General features: G+C 39.5%; 1 protein-coding gene across 6 annotated transcripts in view; it reads right to left on the reverse strand.

Annotated features, from left to right (window-relative positions):
* APH1B (aph-1 homolog B, gamma-secretase subunit) overlaps positions 1–22,555 on the reverse strand; it is an 80,633-nt gene that overhangs the window by 31,515 nt on the left and 26,563 nt on the right. For 2 of the 6 annotated variants that reach the window (XM_045899912.3, XM_045899914.3), the window contains exon 6: positions 19,685–19,879. In XM_045899912.3, the coding sequence (XP_045755868.1) occupies positions 19,712–19,879 (168 nt within the window). In that variant the 3' untranslated portion in view covers positions 19,685–19,711. Of the gene's footprint in view, positions 1–7,619; positions 9,441–11,228; positions 15,490–16,232; positions 19,880–22,555 lie in introns of those variants that run through there. The other 4 variants (XM_064570346.1, XM_054513487.2, XM_045899913.3 and 1 more) reach the window with 3 other exon arrangements.

Below are 22,555 nucleotides of genomic sequence, written 5' to 3' on the forward strand. Positions count from 1 at the left end.
CTCAAGTCTTCCCTCAGGCTGGCCATTACCTCCTAATGTAAATCCAGCGATATGGACAATCTAGAGCACATAGGCGGATAGAATATAAGACGATACAACGCGAGACAGGTGAAAATTTAAAGTTATGGTAGCCACACACCCCAAAAAGGAAAAAAAAAATAGCGACATCAATTTCAGTAATATATTATAAAGCCCAGTAGATCCAAAATACTATAACTTCAACATGTAATCAATATTTTGATAGGAGATAGTTTCATTCTTTTCTCTGCAGTAACTCTCTGAAACCTAGTGTGTATTTTAAATTAACAGCACAGCTCAATTCAGATGCTAAATTTTCATTGAAAATATTTGATCTGTGTTTAGGTTTCACAAAATTACAGTGGAAAAAGCAGATTCACATGCCCGAGTTGCTCCAAACAGGCTTAAAAGTTTTCCAAAACCTGAACCAATTATCAGCTTTTAAATTGAAATTGATTGAAGTAAAATAAATCAAGCTTTTTCTCACTTTCATCAGACACATCCTAAGTGCTCATAGCCACACGTGGCCAGCGGCCAGCACAGCCACTGTGCAGATATGGACCGCTAACCTTCTCCTTTGACATACCCTTTGGGAGGGTTAAACCTAGAGAGCTTTCATGCAAAATGCACCTGAGAAGAAAGCTTTGGGGGCTGAGGGATGGGAGATGAGAGATAGAGGATGGGGGAATTCAGGCAGCTGAATATGGAGGATGGAAGAAAAGAGGGCAGACAGAAAATCAGGCCAAGGTGAACAGACCAGCAGACCTTAGGCACAGCTCCCCTTCTCCTTATACCTCTTTTTGTAGCTCCATGGGGGTTCTCCAGCCCTCCCTGCCCTGGCTATGTCCCTTGGCCAGGCCCTGGGCTACAGGTGCTCAGCAGTGACTTGACCTAGAGCATTCTGGTGCCTTTGCAGGAGCTTGAGCAACAGGCATGAGGGTGCCTGGTTAACTTGTTGGGGGACCTCGCTGCAGGACCCTGGCCAAGTGCCAGGTGCTAACTGTCCCCCTAACAGCCCCCTCCTGATCTCCTCAGGGTCTGAACATTCCTGCTTTGTCTCCACCCTTCTGGAGCTGGCCAGCCTGAAGGGAGCAAATGCCTGAAACCTGAGTCTCTTGAAATGTCAGCTGAGCTCAGTCCCTCAATTTGGAAGGAGTTGCAAGTTGCCTTCCGTCAAGGGTGGGGAAAGTCATGAGGCAAGAGGAAAGGAGACTTCTGCAGCTGCCTGCTGGGAAATGGAGTTGCCATCTGCGTCCACACCATGCACAGCCCGGCAGGGGTGCATGACCCTCTATGGTCCTCTGGCTCAGACTCAACTATGACAGGGTGGGGAGAAGGTGTGAGGCCCAGACAATGCTAGAGAGGAGGGGCCCCTTGCTCTACCTGTGCCCTGTCATTTTAGAATGACTGGGCAGGGATAAGGGCCAAAGTGCTTTGTGATATAGAATTATTCACCATAAAAAAAAAAAAAACAACTATTAGACCAGGCCAGCATATCGTTATGACTACAGGTCAATCAGGGATTCAGTAAGCCTCCCACTTGTATATTCTAGACTACACCTTCACTCAATTATCCCACAACCCAGGGAAAGAGGAAACAGAGCCTTTATAAGTGGGAAACCAAACAAGGGCTCTGGCCCTGGGCTAAGTGAAGGTCCCACAGCTCCTGCAGCTCTCTGATCCTCAGTGACAGGATGGGGTCTGCCCTTCGCAGCTCCAGTGACATGGAAACATCTGGGAACAGAATTTTCCATGCTTATCTCAATCATGCCGCAACCTCACGAAGCCTCAAAGGCTAAAGACACTAAAGGCATTTGTGCCAATGATTTCTGGAAAGTCAACAACAACCTCCTGCCTCCAACCTGCTTAGTAATATTAAATCCTGGCCTCTGTTCAGGAAAAGTCTGACCAAAGATTACCAACTCCAAGTAGACAAAGGAGTCAGCTCAGCTCCTGGGATGTTACCCTCACCTCACCCTCAACAAACCAAATATGTCCCAAGGATACATTCATTGAACTTTCTCTATTCCTAAGGCTGAACTGGAGAGAAGGAATAAATACACACATGCACACACTCTATAATTCCATTTGTATAAAATTCTAAAAAGTGCAAAATACATTACAGTGATAGAAAGCAGATTGGTGGTCGCCTAGGGATGAGGTGGTGGGGGAAGGTGGGGGATGAAGGGATTACCAAGGGGGCATGAGAAATTGGTGAGGTGATGGATATGTTCATTATCCTGATTGTGGTGATGGTTCCCCCCACAGGTCAAGACAGTTCAAATTTTACACTTTAAATATGTGTCATTTATCTTGCACCAATTATCCCTCCATAAAACTGTAAAAAAAGGAAGAAAAAGAAAACCCCCTACACCCAGCCAAATGACATCCTGCCCCGTCCTGGCATTTCCATTGAGAGCTTATCTCCTGATCCATCTGGAAGAAGCCTGGCTAGAACTGGCACCTTCCCTGGGACCCACCCTGTGGGTGGGAGCCCAGGAAGGAGTGTGATGTCTATTCACACGGTCAGCTATGACCTCTCGATACTGTAAGTGAAAGTCATTATTTCTGCTTGAGTTCACTAGTTTCAAATATTAACTTTTAATTACGTGCAATGAAGACAACAAACACAGGGCTATGGGTTCAAGGACAGATTTAGACCTCTATAGGAACTCTGTGTCAGTGATGACAGAGTCTACTGGCTTCTCTGCAAGAATCAAAGACTCTTGTGGTGAGGCAGGTAACAAACATAACCAGTGAGTTCATCTGCTGAAACTAGTTCCCCAAGCTACCTAGACATCCAGCAACAGATCTCATGCATCTTAGCTTCTTTCCTTCCCAACCACCCAACAAATAACCATTTGAAAAGTTTTCCTAAATGAAGTACAATCTTCCCATGGAGAACAAGCATGGTTGGGAGCTTCTCACTTTCCCTGGGTGAAATCAGAATTAATCTCCTGTGATACTGTGATGTAGTAAGATATATGTATGTGGTATTTGTCCCCAGTTCCTGGCACAGAGCTCCCAAATATTATTCATAATAAGCCCCTTTAAGGTGTACCTAAGTTGATGCTAAAGAGGTGATGCTTGGAGGATAGGGGGATGGTTGCCAGAGGAACCAGCCATGTGATTAGAGGGCTGGAACTTTCAGCCCTACCCCCTGACCTCCAGGAGAAGACTGGGAATTGAATTCAATCGCCAATAGCCAATGATTTAATCAATCATGCCTACATAACAGGACCTCCAGAGAAACCCTAAACAATGGGGTTCAGAGAGCTTCCAATACATGGAGGTACTGGGAGGGTGGTGCACCCAAAAGAGGGGATGAGAGCTCTGTACCCCTTTCCCATACCTTGACATATATATCTCTTTATCTCACTGTTCATCTGTATTCTTTATAATATCCTTTATAATAAAGCAGTAAATATAAGTAAATGTTTCCCTGAGTTTTGTAAGCTGTTCTAGCAAATTATCAGACATGAGGAGGGAGTCATCAGAACCCACAATTTATAGCCGGTTGGTCAGAAATACAGGTGACAGCCTGGGACTTGCCACTGGCATCTGAAGTGGGGGCAGTCTTGTGGGATTTAGCTCTTAACCTGCAGGGTCTGTTCTAACTCAGGGCAGTCAGTGCCAGAAATGAGTTAAATCATAATCTCATTTGGGGAAGCAAGCAGAAACCACTAACCATAGTATATAGAAGAGCAGCCTGTAAAGAATACTATGTGCCCATCAAAAGAAGAACGGCTAAGCAAACTGTATATCCAAAAGATGGAATACTATTCAGCAAAAAGTTGTAAATTATTGATAAACAAAAAACATGGATGAATCTCAGAAAATTATGTTGGATGAAAGAAGTAAGCCACAAAAGAGTACATGTAGTGTTATTCCATTTATATAAAGTTCAAAACAAGTGAAATTAATCTATGGTGATAGAAGTTGGACCCAGTGGTTGCCTCTGTGGAAGGCGGGGTGGATTGACTAGAAAGGAGTGCAAGGGACCCAGCTGGAGATCTTGATAGGGGTGGTGGTTACACATGTGTATCCATTTGTCAAAACTCATCCAATTGTATACTTTAAATCTGTCCATTTTATTGTATGTAAATTATTCCTTGATTTAAAAACATATATGCTAAGGGGTAACAGTGGACAAAGCCACTTGCTTTGAGTCTAATCACGAACGATTTCACAAAGGGTAACATTTGAGCAGGACTTTGAAGGAGGAATAGGATGCTTTCTTTCAGGTTGGAACTGAAAACAAGAGCAAGTATGTGGAGGTGTAAGAGAGAGCTCAGGGATGTGCTTGAGACTGTCTGGGAAAGGAAGATAGGGGATGGTGGGAGGCAGGAAAAAGTGGTTGGGATCAGACTGTGAAAGGCCTTGAATGATGTGCATTTTCTAATAAGGACAACAGAAATCATGGAAGCGCTTATAGTTTTATCTGATTACTTAAACAATGTATGCTCATTAAAAAAATACAAATAATATATGTATAAAGCCAAAAGTCCCCCCTAATCCCAAAATAAGCATTGCTAACAATTTAGTTTTATCTTTCCAGCCTTTATGTCCCGGTGTGCATATTTTAGTATTCATTTTTAATAAAATGGACTAATAGGATACATATTGTATGCTCTATAAGGGCTAGGATCGTGCCTGTCTACTTTCACTTTCACATTCTCAGTATCCAGCACAATGTCTGGCCTAATGACAATGGCCTGGTGAATGAAAGAATGATCTATACCTTGCTTTTGTTTTCTAACATGTTCCAAACATCCTCATTCTTTTTAATGGCTATAAAGTATTCTGTTCTTTGAGGCAAAGCTCTACTGACAGACATTGTTGCAAATTCCTTACCATTACTTGAATATATTTCAATAGGATAAATTCCTAGAAAAGGAATTGCTGGTTCAAAATATGCACATCTCAAAATTCTTTTTCAGTTGGTTCCTTTTTCTTTTTTTAAATTTTATTATGTTAGTCACCATACAATACATCATTGGTTTTTGATGTAGTGTTCCATGATCCATTGTTTTCGTATAACACCCAGTGCTCCATGCAGTACGTCCTCCTTAATACCCATCACCGGGCTACATCTCAAAATTTTGTAGATATAATGAATTATGCTAAATCACCACCCAAAGGGTTGTACTAATTTGCTTTCTCACAACGTGCCGCTTCCACCATACGTTCAACAATCCTTGATATTATCAATCTTTTTCATCTTTGACAATCTGATAATCTAAAAATTATTTGCTTGTTTTGTATTTCTTTTATTAATAGTTTAGCATTTTATGTTATGTTTATTGGCTATTACATTTTATCTGTGAATTATCTGTTTATGTCCATGGATCACTTCACTAAATCAATCATCTTTTTTTATTTATAGAAGCTTCTTATATATTACAGGTGGCAACTCTTTGTAGTATAAGCCAAAGGTATTTCTCCCAGTCTTCTTTGTTTAGGGTATCTTTAGCTGTTTTAAATTTTATGGAAATTTTTTCTCTTTGTGATTTATAATAAAGTGCTGAGAAATACTCTATCCACCTTAAGATTATGAAACTACAGTTGACCCCTGAGCAACACAAGTTTGAACTGGGCTGGTCCACTTACAGGCAGACTTTTTTCAATAAGCATATTAAAAAATTTTTGGAGACTTGCAACAATTTGAAAAAGCTTGTAGACAAACTGCATAGCTGAGAAATATCAAAAAAATTAAGAAAATGTTAGGTATGTCATGCATAGAACGGATGTAGATACTAGTCTACATTATCATTTACTTCCATAAAATATGCACACATCTATTATAAAAAGTTAAAATTTATCAAAATTTATGCACATATGAGAAAGGTAAACAAAGATGCAGTATTAAATCTTCACTGCATAAAATTTACTGCGGTACATACTGTACTACCATAATAATTTCACAGCCACTTCCTGTTGCTATTGAGGTGAACTCAAGTGTTGCAAGTATCCACTTAAAATGCTGTGTGATGGTAATCATCTCTGCATGACCAATTCACCTCTCCAGTAAAATTGCATCTCACAGTAAAAAGTGAGCTCTCCCATTCTCACATATTTTCCATTATGTTCACTGCAAAAGTATAAACCTTGAGTAACACTATGGGACCCCTATGGAGTGCCTCTAGTGATGCTGGAAGTGCTCCTAAGAAACAGAAAAAACAGACATTACAAGAAAAAGTTGAACTGCTTGATATGTACCATAGTTTGAGGTCTGCAGCTGTGGTTGCCTGCCATTTCAAGGTAAATTCATCCAGCGTAAGGACCATTGTTGGGGGGAAAGGAAATTCACGAAGCTGTCACGGCGGCTATGCCAGCAGGTGCAAAAACCTTGCACTTTTTTGCAAAATACCTTTATCTTGTATTGAAAATGCAGCTTTTATGTGACTGCAGCATTGCTATAAGAAAGGCATTCCTGTAGACTCTAATATGATTTGAGAAAAAGCAGTCATTATATGACAACTTAAAGCAAAAGGAGGGTGAAGGATCTAAAGCTGGAGAATTTAATGCCAGCAAAGAGTGGCTTGATAATTTTAGAAAGAAGTTTGGCTTAAAAAGTGTCAAGGTGGGCGCCTGCGTGGCTCAGTCAGTTGAGTGGCTGCCTTCGGCTCAGGTCATGATCCTGGGGTCCTGGGATTGAGCCCCATGTCGGGCTCCCTGCTCAGCGGGGAGCCTGCTTCTCTCTCTCTCTCCCTCTGCCTGCCTCTTTGCCTATCTGTGCTCTCTATCAAAAAAATAAATAAAATCTTAAAAAAAAAAAAAGTGTCAAGATAACAAGAGAAGCAGCTTCTGCCAACCAAGAGACAACAGATGAGCTCCTACTCACCATTAAGAAAATCACTGTTGAGAAAGAATATTTGCCTGAACAGGTTTTTAATGCAGACAAAAGTACCCCCCTATTCTAGGAAAAAAAAATGCCCCAAAGGACATTTCTTTCTTTCTCTCTTTTTTTTTTAAAGATTTTATTTATTTGACAGAGAGAGACACAGCAAGAGAGGGAACACAAGCAGAGGGAGTGGGAGAGGGAGAAGCAGGCTTCCCGCTGAGCAGGGAGCCCGATGCGGGGCTCGATCCCAGAACCCTGGGATCATGACCTGAGCTGAAGGCAGACGCTTAACAACTGAGCCACCCAGGCGCCCCCCAAAAGACATTCCTTAATAAAGAATTGAGCACTAGGATTTAAGGCAAGAAGAATAGGCTAACTACTGTTTTGTGCAAATGCAGTCAGCTTTATGGATGAGGACTGTCCTTATCTATAATGCTACTATAATGCTACTAAAGCCCCAAGCCTTGAAAGGAAAAGATAAATACCAGCTGCCAGTCTTTTGGTTGTATAAGAAGGCCTGGACGATGAGAACTCTTTTTCTGGATTGGTTCCATCAATGAGCCTGAAGTCAGGAAGTACCTTGCCAATAAGTGATTGCCTTTTTTTTTTTTTTAAGTTTATTTATTCTTTTGTAATCTCTACACCCAATATGGGGCTTGAACTTATAACCCCAAATAAAGATTTGCATGCTCTTCCGACTGAGCCAGCGGTGCCCCAGTAAGTGACTGCCTTTTAAAGTTCTTTTTTTGGGGGGGTGGGGCAGAGGGGCAGAGAGAGAGAGAGAATTTTAAGCAGGCTCCATGCCCAGCACAGAGCCTGATGAGGGGCTCAATCTCAAGACCCTGAGATCATGACCTGAGCCAAAATTAAGAGTTGGACACTTAACTGACTGAACCATCCAGACGCCCCTAGAGTTCTTTTGATAGCGGACAATTTTTCTGGCCACCCAGAACCCCATGAGTTCAACAAAGAAGGCATCAAAGTGGTTTACTTACCCCCAAACACAAACAATGTCTCTAATTCAGTCTCAGATCAGGGGGTCATAAGACCTTTAAGGCTCATACTGTCAACACTATGGAAAAGAATCCTGATAGGGAAAACATCATGAAAGTCTGGAAGGATCACACCATCAAAGATGCCATAATTGTTCTAGGAAAAGCCATGAAAGCACCAAGCCAGAAACAATAAATTCCTCCTGGAGAAAACTGCCCAGATGCTGTGCCTGACTTCACAAGATTTACGACAGAGCCAATCAAGGAAATCATGAAGGAGACTGTGGATATGGCAATAAAGGTGAGTTTCAAGATATGGATCTTGGAGAAACTCAAGAGCTAATACACATCACATCAGAGGAATGAACAGAAGATGACTGGATGGAGATGAGTGCTCCGGAACCAGTGCCAGATGATGAGGAAGGAGACACAGAAGAAGTAGTGCCAGAAAACAAGTTGACGTTAGACAATTGGCAGAAGCCTTCTGATGATTCAAGACTGCTTTGACTTCTACAACATGGACCCTTCCACGATTCAGGCACTGAAACTAAAGCAAATGGTGGAAGAAGAATTGGTACCATAGAGAAACATTTTTAGAGAAATGAAAAAATCAGAAATTATGATGTATTTGCATAAAGTCACACTAAGTGTGCCTGCCTTCCCTCCTGCCTCCTCTACCTCTTCCCTCTACCACCCCTGAGACAGCAAGACCAACCCTTCCTCTTCCTCCTCCTCCCCAGCCCACTCAGTGTGAAGATGATGAGGGTGAAGACCTTCATGATGGTTCACTTCCACTTAATGAATAGTACTAATCATCATGCCATACAGTCAATAAACTTATCTGTTGTGTTTGTGTCTTCATATGAAAACCTAATAACTGCAGGACAAGAACTGTGTGAGACAATTCTGTATCACCTTTACCAGCATCACCCAAGGGTTCATCACATAGAACATCGCGTATGAGACTGGTATGGAAGTGGACAGCCCATCCTCACATAGGCATAAGGTGAACGATAGTTAATATAAAATTAACGTGTTAGTTTTCTGTTTTAGAACTTTGCTTTCAAGAATTACAGTATGCCTCTCATAATTGGAGAAACTGCATGTCAACCTATCATCACAAGTAGTTTTTTAAAAAATATAACAATGTTTCCAATACTGTATTATGAATAGGACTATAATACTGTATGTCATAAAAATTTTGTAACAATTCATTCAGTAGTGTGTTGGCTAGGCTACCATAAAGCAATCTTATTGATTACATAAAAATATGATTACCATAAAGCAATCATATTGTTGCTTCTTCATTATCAATGCGTTGTTATTCACTATCCATGAGTTGTTATACCTGAAACAAATATAACCTTTTCACATTATCTTTTCAATTTTGATGTCTAGTGTTAAAAATACATATAACATCTACAGTGTTTTGTATCATATAAGAAAATATTGGGGCGCCTGGGTGGCTCAGTTGTTAAGCATTTGTCTTCGGCTCAGGAAGCCCCGCATCGGGCTCCCTGCTCGGCGGGAGGCCTGCTTCTCCCTCTTCAACCCCCTCTGCTTGTGTTCCCGCTCTCGCTGTGTCTCTGTCAAATAAATAAATAAATAAATCTTAAAAAAAAAAAGAAAATATTGATGTATATACTGACAAGACTATTCATCTTGTAAACACACAACATAAACTTAGTGTTAATATAGTACAGTACTATAAATGTATTTTCTCTTGTGATTTTTTTAAAGATTTTTTTTTTTTTTTAAGATTTTATTTATTTATTTGACAGAGACACAGCGAGAGAGGGAACACAAGCAGGGGGAGTGGGAGAGGGAGAAGCAGACTCCCCGCAGAGCAGGGAGCCCAATGCGGGCCTCGATCCCAGGACCCTGGGATCATGACCTGAGCCGAAGGCAGACACTTAATGACTGAGCCACCCAGGCGCCCTAAAGATTTTTTTTTTTTTAATTTGAGAGACAGAGCTAGAGATGGGAGGAGGGGCAGAGGTAGAAGGAGAACCAGACTCCCCACTGAGCAGGGAGCCTGAGGAGAGGCTCAATTCCAGAACCCCGAGATCATGACCTGAGCCAAAGATAGATGCTTAACCAACTGAGCCACCCAGGTGTCCCTCTTATGATTTTTTATTTTATTTAAAAAAAAATTTTTTTTTTATTTATTCATGAAAGTCAGAGAGAGAGAGGCAGAGGCAGAGGGAGAAGCAGGCTCCCCGCCTAGCCAGGGAGCCCGATGCAGGACTTGATCCCAGGACCCTGGGATCATGACCTGAGCCGAAGGCAGATGCTTAACCATCTGAGCCACCCATGCGCCCCCCTCTTATGATTTTTTAAGATAACATTTTCTCTAGCTTACTTTAAGAAAACAGTATGTAATACATGTAACATATAAAATATGTGATAATCATCTATTTATATCAGTAAGGCTTCCAGTCAACAGTAGGCTAGTGGTAGTTGAGTTTTTAGAGAGTCAAAAGTTACGCATATACTTTCAACTACATGCAGAGTGGGTAGGAGGATCAACACCACTAACTCCCGCATTGCTCAAGGATCAACTGTATTCTAATTTTTTTCTAGTTCTTTTATAGTTTCACTTCTTGCATTTGAATTTTTAATCTTTACATTTTGTTTTATAGTAAAAGCAAAATAAGACCTGGCTTTACTTTCTCCCCCTCAAATATAATCAAATAAAACATCAAATAGCCTATTTATTGAATAGCTGATTCTTCCTCTGTTAATTTGAAATGTCAATTATGTTATATACTAGATTTTCATATATATATGGGCCTGCTCTGGAATCTTCTATCCATATCCATTATTGTAGATTTATGGTATATTTTGGTATCTAGTAGGATCAGCAGAGATTTTATCTTATTTTTTTAATTAACATATAATGTGTTATTTGTTTCAGGGGCACAGGTCTGTGATTCCTCAGTCTTACACAATTCACAGCACTCACCATAGCACATATCCTCCCCAATGTCCATCACCCAGCCACCCACCCAGCCCCCTCCACTCCAGCAACCCTCAGTTTGTTTCCTGAGATTAAGAGTCTCTTATGGTTTGTCTCCCTCTCTGGTTTCGTCTTCATTTTTTTGTCTCTTCCCCTATGATCCTCTGCCTTGTTCAGAGAAAGATTTTAAATATGCTTTATTCTCTGAAAGCAGCATTGTATCAACCCAATCTAGACTAGGTAAATTAACAAACAAGACATAAGTTTATCACGTTAAAAAGTTTAAAATATTGATATACTGGGTATTATTTTTTCAGAGAGTGTTAAATAGACATTTAATATGGAGAATTGCCTTTTCTTTCATGACATTTTGTTCAGTTAAAACAGAACAAAAAGTTTTTTTTTTTTTTAAAGATTTATTTATTTATTTATTTGACAGAGAGAGACACAGCGAGAGAAGGAACACAAGCAGGGGGAGTGGGAGAGGGAGAAGCAGGCTTCCCACAGAGCAGGGAGCCCGATGCGGGGCTCGATCCCAGGACCCTGGGATCATGACCTGAGCCGAAGGCAGACGCTTAATGACTGAGCCACCCAGGCGCCCCAGAACAAAAAGTTTTGTGTATAATACTGATTCTGTATTAATTGCCTGTAAGCACATTGTCAATAAACATACATTTTGCAATTCTTTTTTTTTCCATGTTTGCCTTGGTTTTACTTACTGAATGTAATTTTATATCCATTGACTCTAGTAAGAACAATTTTGGGTTTGTAATTTGAATATCTGTTTTATCACATTTTCATAATAATTCATTTTTGTTGTATTTTACAAAAGTATTGATCTGTGATGGATTAGAAGTTTTTTTTAATGGCCTTTCACTATAGAGTTTGAGAAGCAAACTAGTTCTAGAGAGCCAACCAATTTCAATTTCTAATTGTTTGCTGCTACGAGAAACATGATTGATTTTTGTGTCAAAAATTGAGTCTTGTATCCTATAACCCTGCTAAATTCACTGAGTAGTTCCAGTCACCTTTTTGTAGTTTCCTTAGGACTTTCTACACCAATAATTTATATTATCTGAAAATAGAGAATTTTATTTCTTCCTTTCCAATCTGATGACTTATTTCCTTTTCTTGTCTTTTTGTACAGGCTAGGACCTCCAGTACAATGTTGAATCAAAGCGGCGAGTATGGACATCCTTGCCTTGTTTCCAATCTTAGTGGAGAAAGCATTCAGTCTTTTATCCCCATTAGGTATGGCCTCAGATGCAGGTTTTACATAGATGTCTTCTTTCCATGTTAGAGAAATTCCTTTCTAGTCCTAGCTTGCCAAGAGTTGTTGTTGTTTAATAAAAAAATGAGAGGTTAAATTTTGTCAGAAGCTTTTTTTGGTATCTATTGATATAATCATATGTTTGTTTTAGTCTGTTAACATGGTGAACTCAATGATATTTATATGTTAAACGAATCTTGTATTATTGGGATAAACTCCATTTGGTCACATGTATTACTGAATTCAATTTTCCAAAACATTGTTGAGGATTTTTACATGTATCTACATGAGAGAGACTGGTCTGTAGTTTATTTTTATTTTTGTTTTCATTTATAATAAAACAACTTGGGCTTTGTTACCAAGTAATGTTTGTTAATGCTCATAGAATGAATTGGAAAGTGTGCCATCTCTTCTATTTTCTAGAACAGTTTGTGTAGAATTGGTATTGCTTCTTTCTCTTTGGTAGAATTCTCCAGTGAAGGCTTCTAGGAATTTCCCTCATGAAACTACAAATTCAATTTCTTTGATATAGGGGATTTCTAGTTAGCTCTAACATGTAGTAAAGAGCTTGGAAGTTGTCACTCCCATCCTTACAACAAGAAAACACTAAACAAAATAAAAATCAATAATGTCTTGCACCTGTTAGAGAACTGAGGTCTCAGATCAAACCATCACCCTGAAATCTGGAGACAGAGGTGAATCCAGAGAATCACAACTGAGGTGTGCTTGCCTAGAGCAGAAGCCACCAGAGCCATAAATCCGTAGGGATACTTAAATGCTAATTTTGACAAACTGCTGGAGTCTGATTGTGGAATAGCATAACAGTTAGAAATTCCTAAGACTAGCACACAATCTTTTTTTTTTTTTAATGTTTTATTTATTCATGAGAGTCAGAGAGAGAGAGAGAGAGAGAGAGAGAGAGAGAGGCAGAGGCAGAGGGAGAAGCAGGCTCCCCGCCTAGCAGGGAGCCCGATGTGGGACTCGATCCCAGGACCCTAGGATCATGACCTGAGCCGAAGGCAGATGCTCAACGATCTGAGCCACCCAGGTGCCCCTAGCACACAATCTTAGGAGGCTCACATTTTTGTTGGTTTTACTGCCAGGAATACTACCGGAATCTCAGAGTCAAACCTCCATGGCTCTGGCAGGATAGGGGTAAGAGCAATCATCATAAAATATGTCCAGTGCTCTCCATAACAAAGACCTACTCTCCAGAGAAAAAGATCTTATAAGAGCCTTATCCCATCTAGGGGAAAGGGCATTACTTCCACTCTAGCCCCCTTTGTCTTTCCTGTCTTTCCTATGGGGGTAAAAAGCTAAGAGACACTTAGTTTATGCAGGCCCACTAAAAAAATTGAAAAAATTTTTTTTTGAGAGAGAGAAAGCATCCGAGTGCAGGGACCTGGGTGGGAGGGGCACCAAGGGAGAGGGAGAGAGAGAATCTCAAGCAGGCTCCATGCTCAGCGAGGAGCCCAATGTGGGGCTCGATCTCGAGACCCTGAAATCATGACCTGAGCTGAAATCAAGAGTCAGATATCCAAAGGACTGAGCCACTCAGGTGCCCCTAAGAAACTGAAATTTAATCTTAAGATTATAGGACACATTCTTTCTCTTACATTTTACTGTCACACCAATAGATTTCCAATATAATAACAGTGGATTATAGCTGAAAGAGCAGTAAGACACAGACTTTTTTTGATGAAGAGCATATAGGGAAGCCCAAAGTCAAGGGAGCAGACAAAAACAAGGCCACTAGAGGAATCTGAAGCCTCTGGTACTGAGAGCTGCAACAAACATTAAATACACTCCAACTCTGGCCCAGATTAAATAAAACTTACACTAAAAGCCTATTTCAGTTCCTGTTATTCAATATATGATGTCCAGCTTCTAATAAATAATTACAAGGCATGTTCACAAGAAAAAACATAGTCTGAAGGGATATTCAGATTTTCAATTTCTTCTTGAGTGAACTTTTTTTTTTAAAGGGATTTGTCCATTTCATCTAAGTTTAAAATTTATTGGCATTAACTTGTTTACAATATTCCATTTTTATTTAATAAATGTAGGATCTGTAGTGCTAGTCATAATTTATACCTTCTTTTTTTCCTTATCAATCTGGCCAGAGCTTTATCAATTTTATGGATTTTTCTCAAAGAACCAGATTTTTGTTTTATTGAAATTCTCCATTGTTTTTCTGCTTTCTGATTTTTGCTCTTCTCTTCATTACTTCCTTTCTTCTGCTTATTTTAGCTTTAGTTTGTTCCTCTTTTTCTAGTTTAAGTAGAAGCTTAAGTCATTGATCTTAAACATTTTGACATATCTAATATAAGCATTTAGTGCTAAAAATTTCACTCTACTCCCTCAGGTAGTTTGCTTTGGCAACTATCCCCCCATCTCCTCCATCATCAATTTTTCCCTTTCCACTGAGTGATTCCCATCTTTACACAAACATGCTGTTATAATGATTTATTATTGGGGGGGTAGAAGAACACTCTCTGTTGCCCCCTCATCCTCCTCAGGCTATCATCCCTTTCCCCTACTATATTTATAATGGTTATCTGTACTTGATACACTATGTCTATGTCCTTATAATACACTCCATTTAGGTATTCACCTCTACACTAAAATTCTACCTTTCCATACGTAATCATCAATTCTTACTCCTCATCTTGCTCATTATTCAACAGCATTTGACATACTTTCCCCTCTCAGGCCATCACACTCTCCTGATTTTCCTTCTTTCCTCAGTGGACAACTCCACTTCCCCTTTCCAACCTCTCAGTTGGAGAGCCCGAGGGTTCAGTCCTCAGTCCCACCTTTTCCTCTGGATCTACATCCATTACCCAGGTGCCTTTTGTCTACTGCTAAAATTTCAAGTATCATGCACTCAAGCTATTCTATATTATTTCATAATTGGTAATACATTAGGTAATATTTATGTGTTTTAATCCAGGCAGTTAGATTGTATGTTCCCAGAAGATAAAGATCTCTACCATTTTGTTCTTTTCCATCCTTTTAAAGTATCTAATACAGTGTTCTGTGCATGGTAGGCTCTGATTAAACACTACAAACCCCATCTCTGATTTTGCTCAAGCACTGAAAAATGAATGGTTTTACTACTAGGTAGAAGAAGAATTTACAGTGATCGACACTTACACAACAAGTACCTCCTATTACTGAGTCTGAAAACCGGGACCTGCTCAGGGCTCAGCATCTATTATGGTCACCTGAGAATGTGTCAAATCCTTAAAAATTCTTTTACTGAGACTGAATCCATAAGCCAGTTGAGTGGTTGAGTGGTTCATCTATTCAGCATTTTCAATGAGGTGAAGATAAACTATATACTTCTTTCCATTGGAGGTTTCTCATGTGTTGAGGCTGGACACAGGGGAAGTCCTTGTTCCAACTAAATACCAAACAAACAATAATTAAACTAGAGCCACAGTTTCAGTGGGGAAGGGCCAAACAAACTGTACACAAATCTGGGCTGTTACCTAAGAAATGCACACCTCTTCCACTGGCTTACAAGTGAGGACTAAAAAGCTCTTGGTCCCTGAGGATATTTCATCTAATAACACAGTCAAGATAAATCTAGAGCAGCCTCATTTCAAACCAGAGTGAACAGGCATCACATGGTTTGAGTTTCAGGCCATAACAATTCTCTATATAGCCTGTCGGTGAAAGCCAAGCTCAACCCCTTCGCTGCACTGTCTCCACACCAAGGGGGGAAAAAAACAAAAGGCCTCTATGGGTTGCTCAGGGTCACTGGGTAAAAACTAAACTCTACTCTCCTTGTCAACCAACTGCCATCTTTAGCCACTATGATATGATATTTTATAAATTCCCTGTTTTACAGTTACTTAGAGCAGATTTTTCAGGGTGAGTTTCCAGGATCTTTGAGAATAATCTTCCACTCGGTTTGAGACATCTCAAAGAACTTCTCTGCACCAAACTGTTTCTGAACACACAGAAATGAAATAGGCCTTATGAATTTTAAGGTAACAAAGATTTCTCTTTAAAAAGTCTCAGAGCTGACCAGTCATAAACAACAGAATATACAGCCAAGTTTTATAAGAGCCAAGAAGTGTAACAACAGATACTGAAGAATACACTGCTCCAAAGAAGAGGACACGTGGGAAACGAGTAGTGCCCAACAATACTTTTATTGTTCACTGAAAAGTACAGGTCTGGAAAGAGTCTACTGCATTGTGTACTGAATGCAAGGCCTGATACTACAAGTATACACGACATAACAGCATAACTTACATAAAACGATACATATTGTACACTTATATAAAATGATACATATAATAGCCACCTCTCTAAACACTATAATTTAATAGAAGTAATGCCTTTTATTAAATGAGAACTGTAAACACTGCAATCATAAACAAAATGCTCTAAGCAAAGCACTTTAAAATTGTTTTGTTGTGATACCTACTTTGTCCACCTGGAGTTAGGAACAGTAGGACCCAACAAAAAGTTAACCAATGAGAGCTAGCAATTTCAAGGAGCTCTTCCCAGGGAGCAGGCTACTGCTGCCCAAGACAGACTGCCACCCTGGCCTCCCTGGAGCCCTCAGGCCCACAGTGACTGCTAATTCCTGCCTCGGGGCTAGTCTGAGGTGACTATAAAGTGGAGGAGTACGCGTAGGAGGAAGCTCCTGTCACAACTGCTTATCCTGCACCCAACTCTTTTTTATGTGAATTTGCCACTCTCAGCAAACATCGAAATGTGCTTTAAAAAAAAAAAAATTAACAATGAGAACAAAAGCCATTCTCTATGCAATCTGCAGTTATCACCATTTCTTCCTTTCAGCCACGTTTTCATTAGATGCTCTAAAAGAGGCTGCTACTACTATATTATCAGCCAGGCAGGCCAGGATTGAGGTAACAAAACTTCTCCAGTTACAACTAACTTAAATGAATAAAAAATAAATACAAATTTATTAGAGAGCAACAAAATCAATCTCTATTAATCACATGGCAAAATATTCAAGCACTGCAACAATATTCACATTCCAAGGTCAACTTTATACCATTTCCTTCCAAACTGAGAAAGCTTTGTGCAGAGGAGAACATAAAATATCAACACCACCTCTTCCTCTCCAAATACTATCAGGGCTCAGAAGGCTCCTCATACACAACAAATGCGAAGAAAAAAAAAAAAGGCATCTCAGTCTATACACAGCAACAGAGGAAAACCATACTCTCCCTCTGGGCACCCTTGGCATCAGGCAAAGCAGGGCTATTTGTAAAAATAGTGCCTAAACTGACTATGGCAATGCTCACATTTTAAGAGAAATAAAGAAACAAAGTTCCTTTATTCATAGGGCATCAAAGATTATTAAATAATTTCCTCAGACAAGAGTCTCACCATCAAAGAAAAATTTCCTCTTGTCTGACAAGTTTTTATGAGATTTTATGAGATTTTACAGTATCCCAGCTTCTTTACTTAATATTAAACTATAATGCTTATATTTTTGAATACTTTACAGATGAAATATTTTATCAGACTATTCATTTGAGAGATTTGTAAGTCAACAGTGATAACCAACTATATATTTTTCTTATTCTGTTCATCAAAGAACACCATGTTCTGACAGGATTAAAGCCCAGTTCCATGGGTATCTCGTTCCTCTCAACTCTATGCAGTAAATTTCACTGTTCAGTCTCTCAGTCCTTGACTCTTCCTATGACTCTTCTAGTCTAAGGAAAATCCTGTATAATGGTGGAAAACCACAAACTCTAGTGGAAGCACTGGTATCAGTGTTGCAAAGTAAATTTTAGGGGAATAACTATAATTGCTAGGAACTGTTTACAGCCTTGCTGGAAATCCTATTTCTCTTGAATCCCTAGATTGAGAAATTCTAGTTATTTAACCATGGGAAGGGATTTCACTGATAAAGGTCTAATTCATGTGAGAGGTTCTGGCCCTGAAATGATGTGTGGCTAGCCCAAAATACTGGCCACCTTTCCATTTTAAACATGTTCATTATTCTTCCCCACCAGAGTACTGTCAAATTCTTCCATCTGTCATGGCACTGGTGAGCCCTCTCATTGCTGCTCCTCTTTCTTTTGGATGTTCTACTGTACATGTGGGATCCATTGAACTTATCACCTTAATGTGTAGGGAATTCTCATTTCACATCATCCGCTCCCTAAAAGCCATCAACTGGGAACAATTTCTAGTTAGTAAAGGCACAATTCACTGGCATTTCCTCTTTATGAAAGAAATCAAAAGGGTTGCCTAGAAGCTGAACACACACCTTGGATATTCCTAGAAAGGGAAGGTTATATCTGCTACTAAAACCCAGGGACATTTGCTAGATCTAAAGATTATATGGATTTTGTAAAAGCATGAATTTGGCAGTTTAAGACATTTTCAGTTTTACACTACCTCACTTAGGGGGGAGGGGGTGCTGGTTAGTATCACAGGAGCAAATTAAAAGTGTCAACATCACTCTTTGGCTTGTTTTTCTCATGCTTTTGATAAGCTTTCACCCGCGCTAGTGAAGCCTGTCCCAGGGCACATCACTCAGCAACCGGCAGAACTGCTCAGAGATAGCACAACAGGTTTCACCTCAACCGGCCCCGCTCCCCGCTCTCAGCTGGTAAACACTGCCTTGGGATACAGCTCATGAAAAGCCTTAAACCCAGAAAAGACTTACAGAAGTTGCACAAAAATTCTTGGTTTATAATACCTTCCCAGAATTCAGAAAAAAATTGGTTTTTAGTTAAAGAAACGGAATCGATGCTCACAAAAATGTAATGCCTCAAAAAGCAAAATCTAGAGTAAAAACTAGAGAAAAAAATGCAGCTTGTTAATCAATAGCTTACTTTGGCTAAATTATCATAGTAAGTCAGTGCGATTTACTATTGCATGTAGAAGCACAACCTGCCATGTTCTCATAAAATAGGGTACTAGTAAAGAACATGAAAACAGACATAGGGATGAGAGCCCTTTAGCCTTTTGTGACTTCATAACTTAAAAAGACAAAGGCCAAGCAGGATTTGACATTGACAGATTTACCTGCTCAGCACAAGCTGAGTTGAGAGACAGCTAAACATCTGACTTTTATTCACTTATGTTGTTCTCAGAAAATTCCTATTTGGACACCGATTTCTTAAATTGGCTGCATATCAGAGTCATCCGGGAAGCTTTTAAAAATTACCAAATGCCCAGAGGTGACTGGGTGGCTCAGTCGGTTGGGCGTCAGACTCTTAGTTTCAGCTCAGGTCATGATCTCAGGGTCCTGAGATTGAGCTCCACATTAGGCTCCACGCTCAGCACAGAGTCTGCTTGTCCCTCTCCCTCTGCTCATCCCCCCCTCCTCAAATAAATAAAATCCTAAAAATTACCAAATGCCCAGACCAAGTAAATGTGGAAGGTGGAGTCCAGATAACAATATTTCATATACTTCCCCAGGTGATATTCTAATGTGTAGCCAGGACATGCACATCCACTAATGTATCCCTTTCAAAGAGCTGTTGCATGAAAGTCATATTTTATCTAGATGGTTTTGTTTTTTCTAAATTCCACCAGGAAAAGGAATTTTTAGAAAAAGGCACAGTTGTGCTTCCTCTAAAGATGCAGCTTACTGTTTGACAGGTGCTGGTTCTCAGAGGTTATCTGGAGCGCTGGTTGAAAAGGAGGAAGTCCTTGTCTTGGCAGAGTAGGCAGAGTTTCAGGCTTCGGCAGCTGCCTCCAGCAACAAAGAATGCCCAGATGCCCATGAGTACCATAATTATATATGTTGACATCAGATTTATTCCATAATGAGGACTTATGAAGGTCTGCAAAAGAAAAATAAATCAGCTTGTATAATAACAGTAAGCTTATTAAACATGTAGAGTAACCAAAGATAAAGGAAAATATAGGATACTTTCAATAGCTGGGCTGTGTTTCACCAAACATATGATGTATGTCACATATTGAGTACCACAAAGACACACAGAACTAACCTTGTCAACAGACATTAGCCCATAGAATTGTGCTTTCCTATATTCAAATGGAAAACTGAGAGAGTAATTAGAAGTCAGAATCTAATGGAATACCCAATGGAAGATACATGTTATACAAGCTGAACCCAGTTTATAATAATTTCTGTATTAACCGGCTCTTACAATTTGCAAGAAAGTAAGGCAAGTCCAAGTTACTTTAGGATGAATCCTTAGTATTCAAGGGAACATGAGGGAACAGCATCTTTTTTCAGCTGCACAATTGCTGAGGGTTCTAAAAGTTCATTTAAAAAACACTGATGGAATGCCAAGAGGTATCATGTTACACAACACTGAAGACCAGAGTATCTAAGAGTATCTATCTTAATGGAGCTTATATGCTAGTAAGAGAGACAAGTAATGAATGAAGAAACAAATAAATGAATCAAATCATTACACATTATGATGAATGCTAGATAGAATAATCATAATCGTTATGGTGCTAGATAAGAACAAGGTGGTCTACTTAGGTTGCTCAGGGGAAGTCCTGAGGAAATGGCATTTAAACTGACATATAGGGGTGCCTGGGTGGCTCAGTTGGTTAAGCGACTGCCTTCGGCTCAGGTCATGATTCCGGAGTCCCGGGATCGATTCCCGCATCAGGCTCCCTGCTCGTCAGGGAGTCTGCTTCTCCCTCTGACCCTCCCCCCTCTCATGTGCTCTCTCTCTCATTCTCTCTGTCAAATAAATAAATAAAATCTTTAAAAAAAAAATAAACTGACATATAGTTGGAAGACAGAGCCAGCCTTGTGTAGACTGAGGGAGGGAACCACAGGAGGGCAAAGAGCTTGGTGCAGCTGAGAACCTGAGAAGAGTGTTATTAATGATGTGTAGAGATGGAGGGGCAGCACACGAGATGAGGTCAGAGAGGAAGGCAGGAACCAGTTATGCAGCACCTTGGTAAGAAGTGTAGACTTTATCCCCAGTGCAATGGAGGGTCACAGAAGGGGTCAAGGTAGGGGAGCTGAGTGACTTGATTTAGATGTTTAAAACTCCACAGAATGGGTTAAAAGAGGCAATGGTGAAACAAGGGAGACTCGTTAAGAAGATTTTACACTGGCTGAGGAGAGTATAGGATGGTGACTTAGATCAGGGTGGCAGTAGTAGAGATGGGTTCTGCTAGAGTATCTATCCTATACCCAATGGAAGATACATGTTATACAAGCTGAGCCCAGTTTATAATAATTTCTTTTGTATTTCTTTTGTATTTCTTTTGTATTTCTCTTTAGTTTCTTTAAAACTTTTTCTCCTTTAAACAATTACAGAAGCAATATGTGATTGTTCTAGAAAATTAAAATACACAAATGAGTAAAATAACAAATTTTAAAACCTGAAATTCAGATAGGTTAATATTGAGTGAACAGAAAACAAAAACTGCAAATGATAAAGCAAAATTGATCAAACTACATTAAAATAAGAACTTTGGCTCATAAAAAAAAAAAAACATAAAGAGGATGTAAAGATAAACCACACTGTAGAAGTTATTTACAGTAGGTACATCTGACAAAGACCTTTTCTAGAGAATACAGAAAAAACTCCTAAAAATAAAAAAGACAACCCAATAGTATTATAGGCAAAAGATGTGAACAGGCACTTCACACAAGAATTATCCAAATGGCCAATAAATATACGAAGACATGCTTAATCTCATTAATCACTACGGAAATGCAAACTAAACCCACAATGTGATACCACCATATACCCAGAGATGAATAACAATAAAAAGCGTGACATACTAACTGCTGGTGATGAGGCGGAGGAACTGTTACTCACAAATTAATGGTGGGGATGTAAGTTGATATAATTACTCTGAAAAACTGAGTGGTACAAACAGTTGACATATGTCCACCCCATGACCAGCAATTCCACTCCTAGGCACATATCACATATATCCAAAAGAAATGTGTACATATATTAAAAAGAGACATATACTAGAATGCTCAAAGCATTACTATTCACAACAGAAGTTGGAGACATCATTTCTGCTGTAGAATGGACAAAGCAAGGTATAGTCACAAAGTAGAATACTATACTGCAAAAAATGAGCAATTAATAGCTATATACAAGGATGAATCTCACAAACATGATGTTGAGTGAAAGGAGTCAGACACAAGAGCAAAGACTAAATGGTACTGTTTACATAAAATACCAAAAGGCAAGACGAGCTGCAGTGTTAGAAGTCAGGACCGTGGTAGGAGGCTTGTGGGCACTGATAATGTTTTAGTTTTCATTTGGGTTTGAGGTACATAGGTTACATTCATCAAGATGTATGCTTCTGATCTGTATACTTTTCTGTATGTGTATTTTAATAAAACAATTACTTAAACATTCTCTGAAATATGCTATTCAGAGATAACCACTGTTAACATTTTGGTATAAAATCTTTCAAATTTCCCAGGTCCTTTTTATTTTAGTTTATTTTCCTGGGTTCTTTTTAATCATTAAAGAGAAGATCAACTATTCAATATTCGA

This window comes from Mirounga angustirostris, unplaced genomic scaffold (assembly GCF_029215605.1).
Source record: "Mirounga angustirostris isolate CCGP_5_RB_7025 unplaced genomic scaffold, mMirAng1.0.hap1 SCAF_9, whole genome shotgun sequence".
Taxonomy (NCBI): Eukaryota; Metazoa; Chordata; class Mammalia; order Carnivora; family Phocidae; genus Mirounga; species Mirounga angustirostris.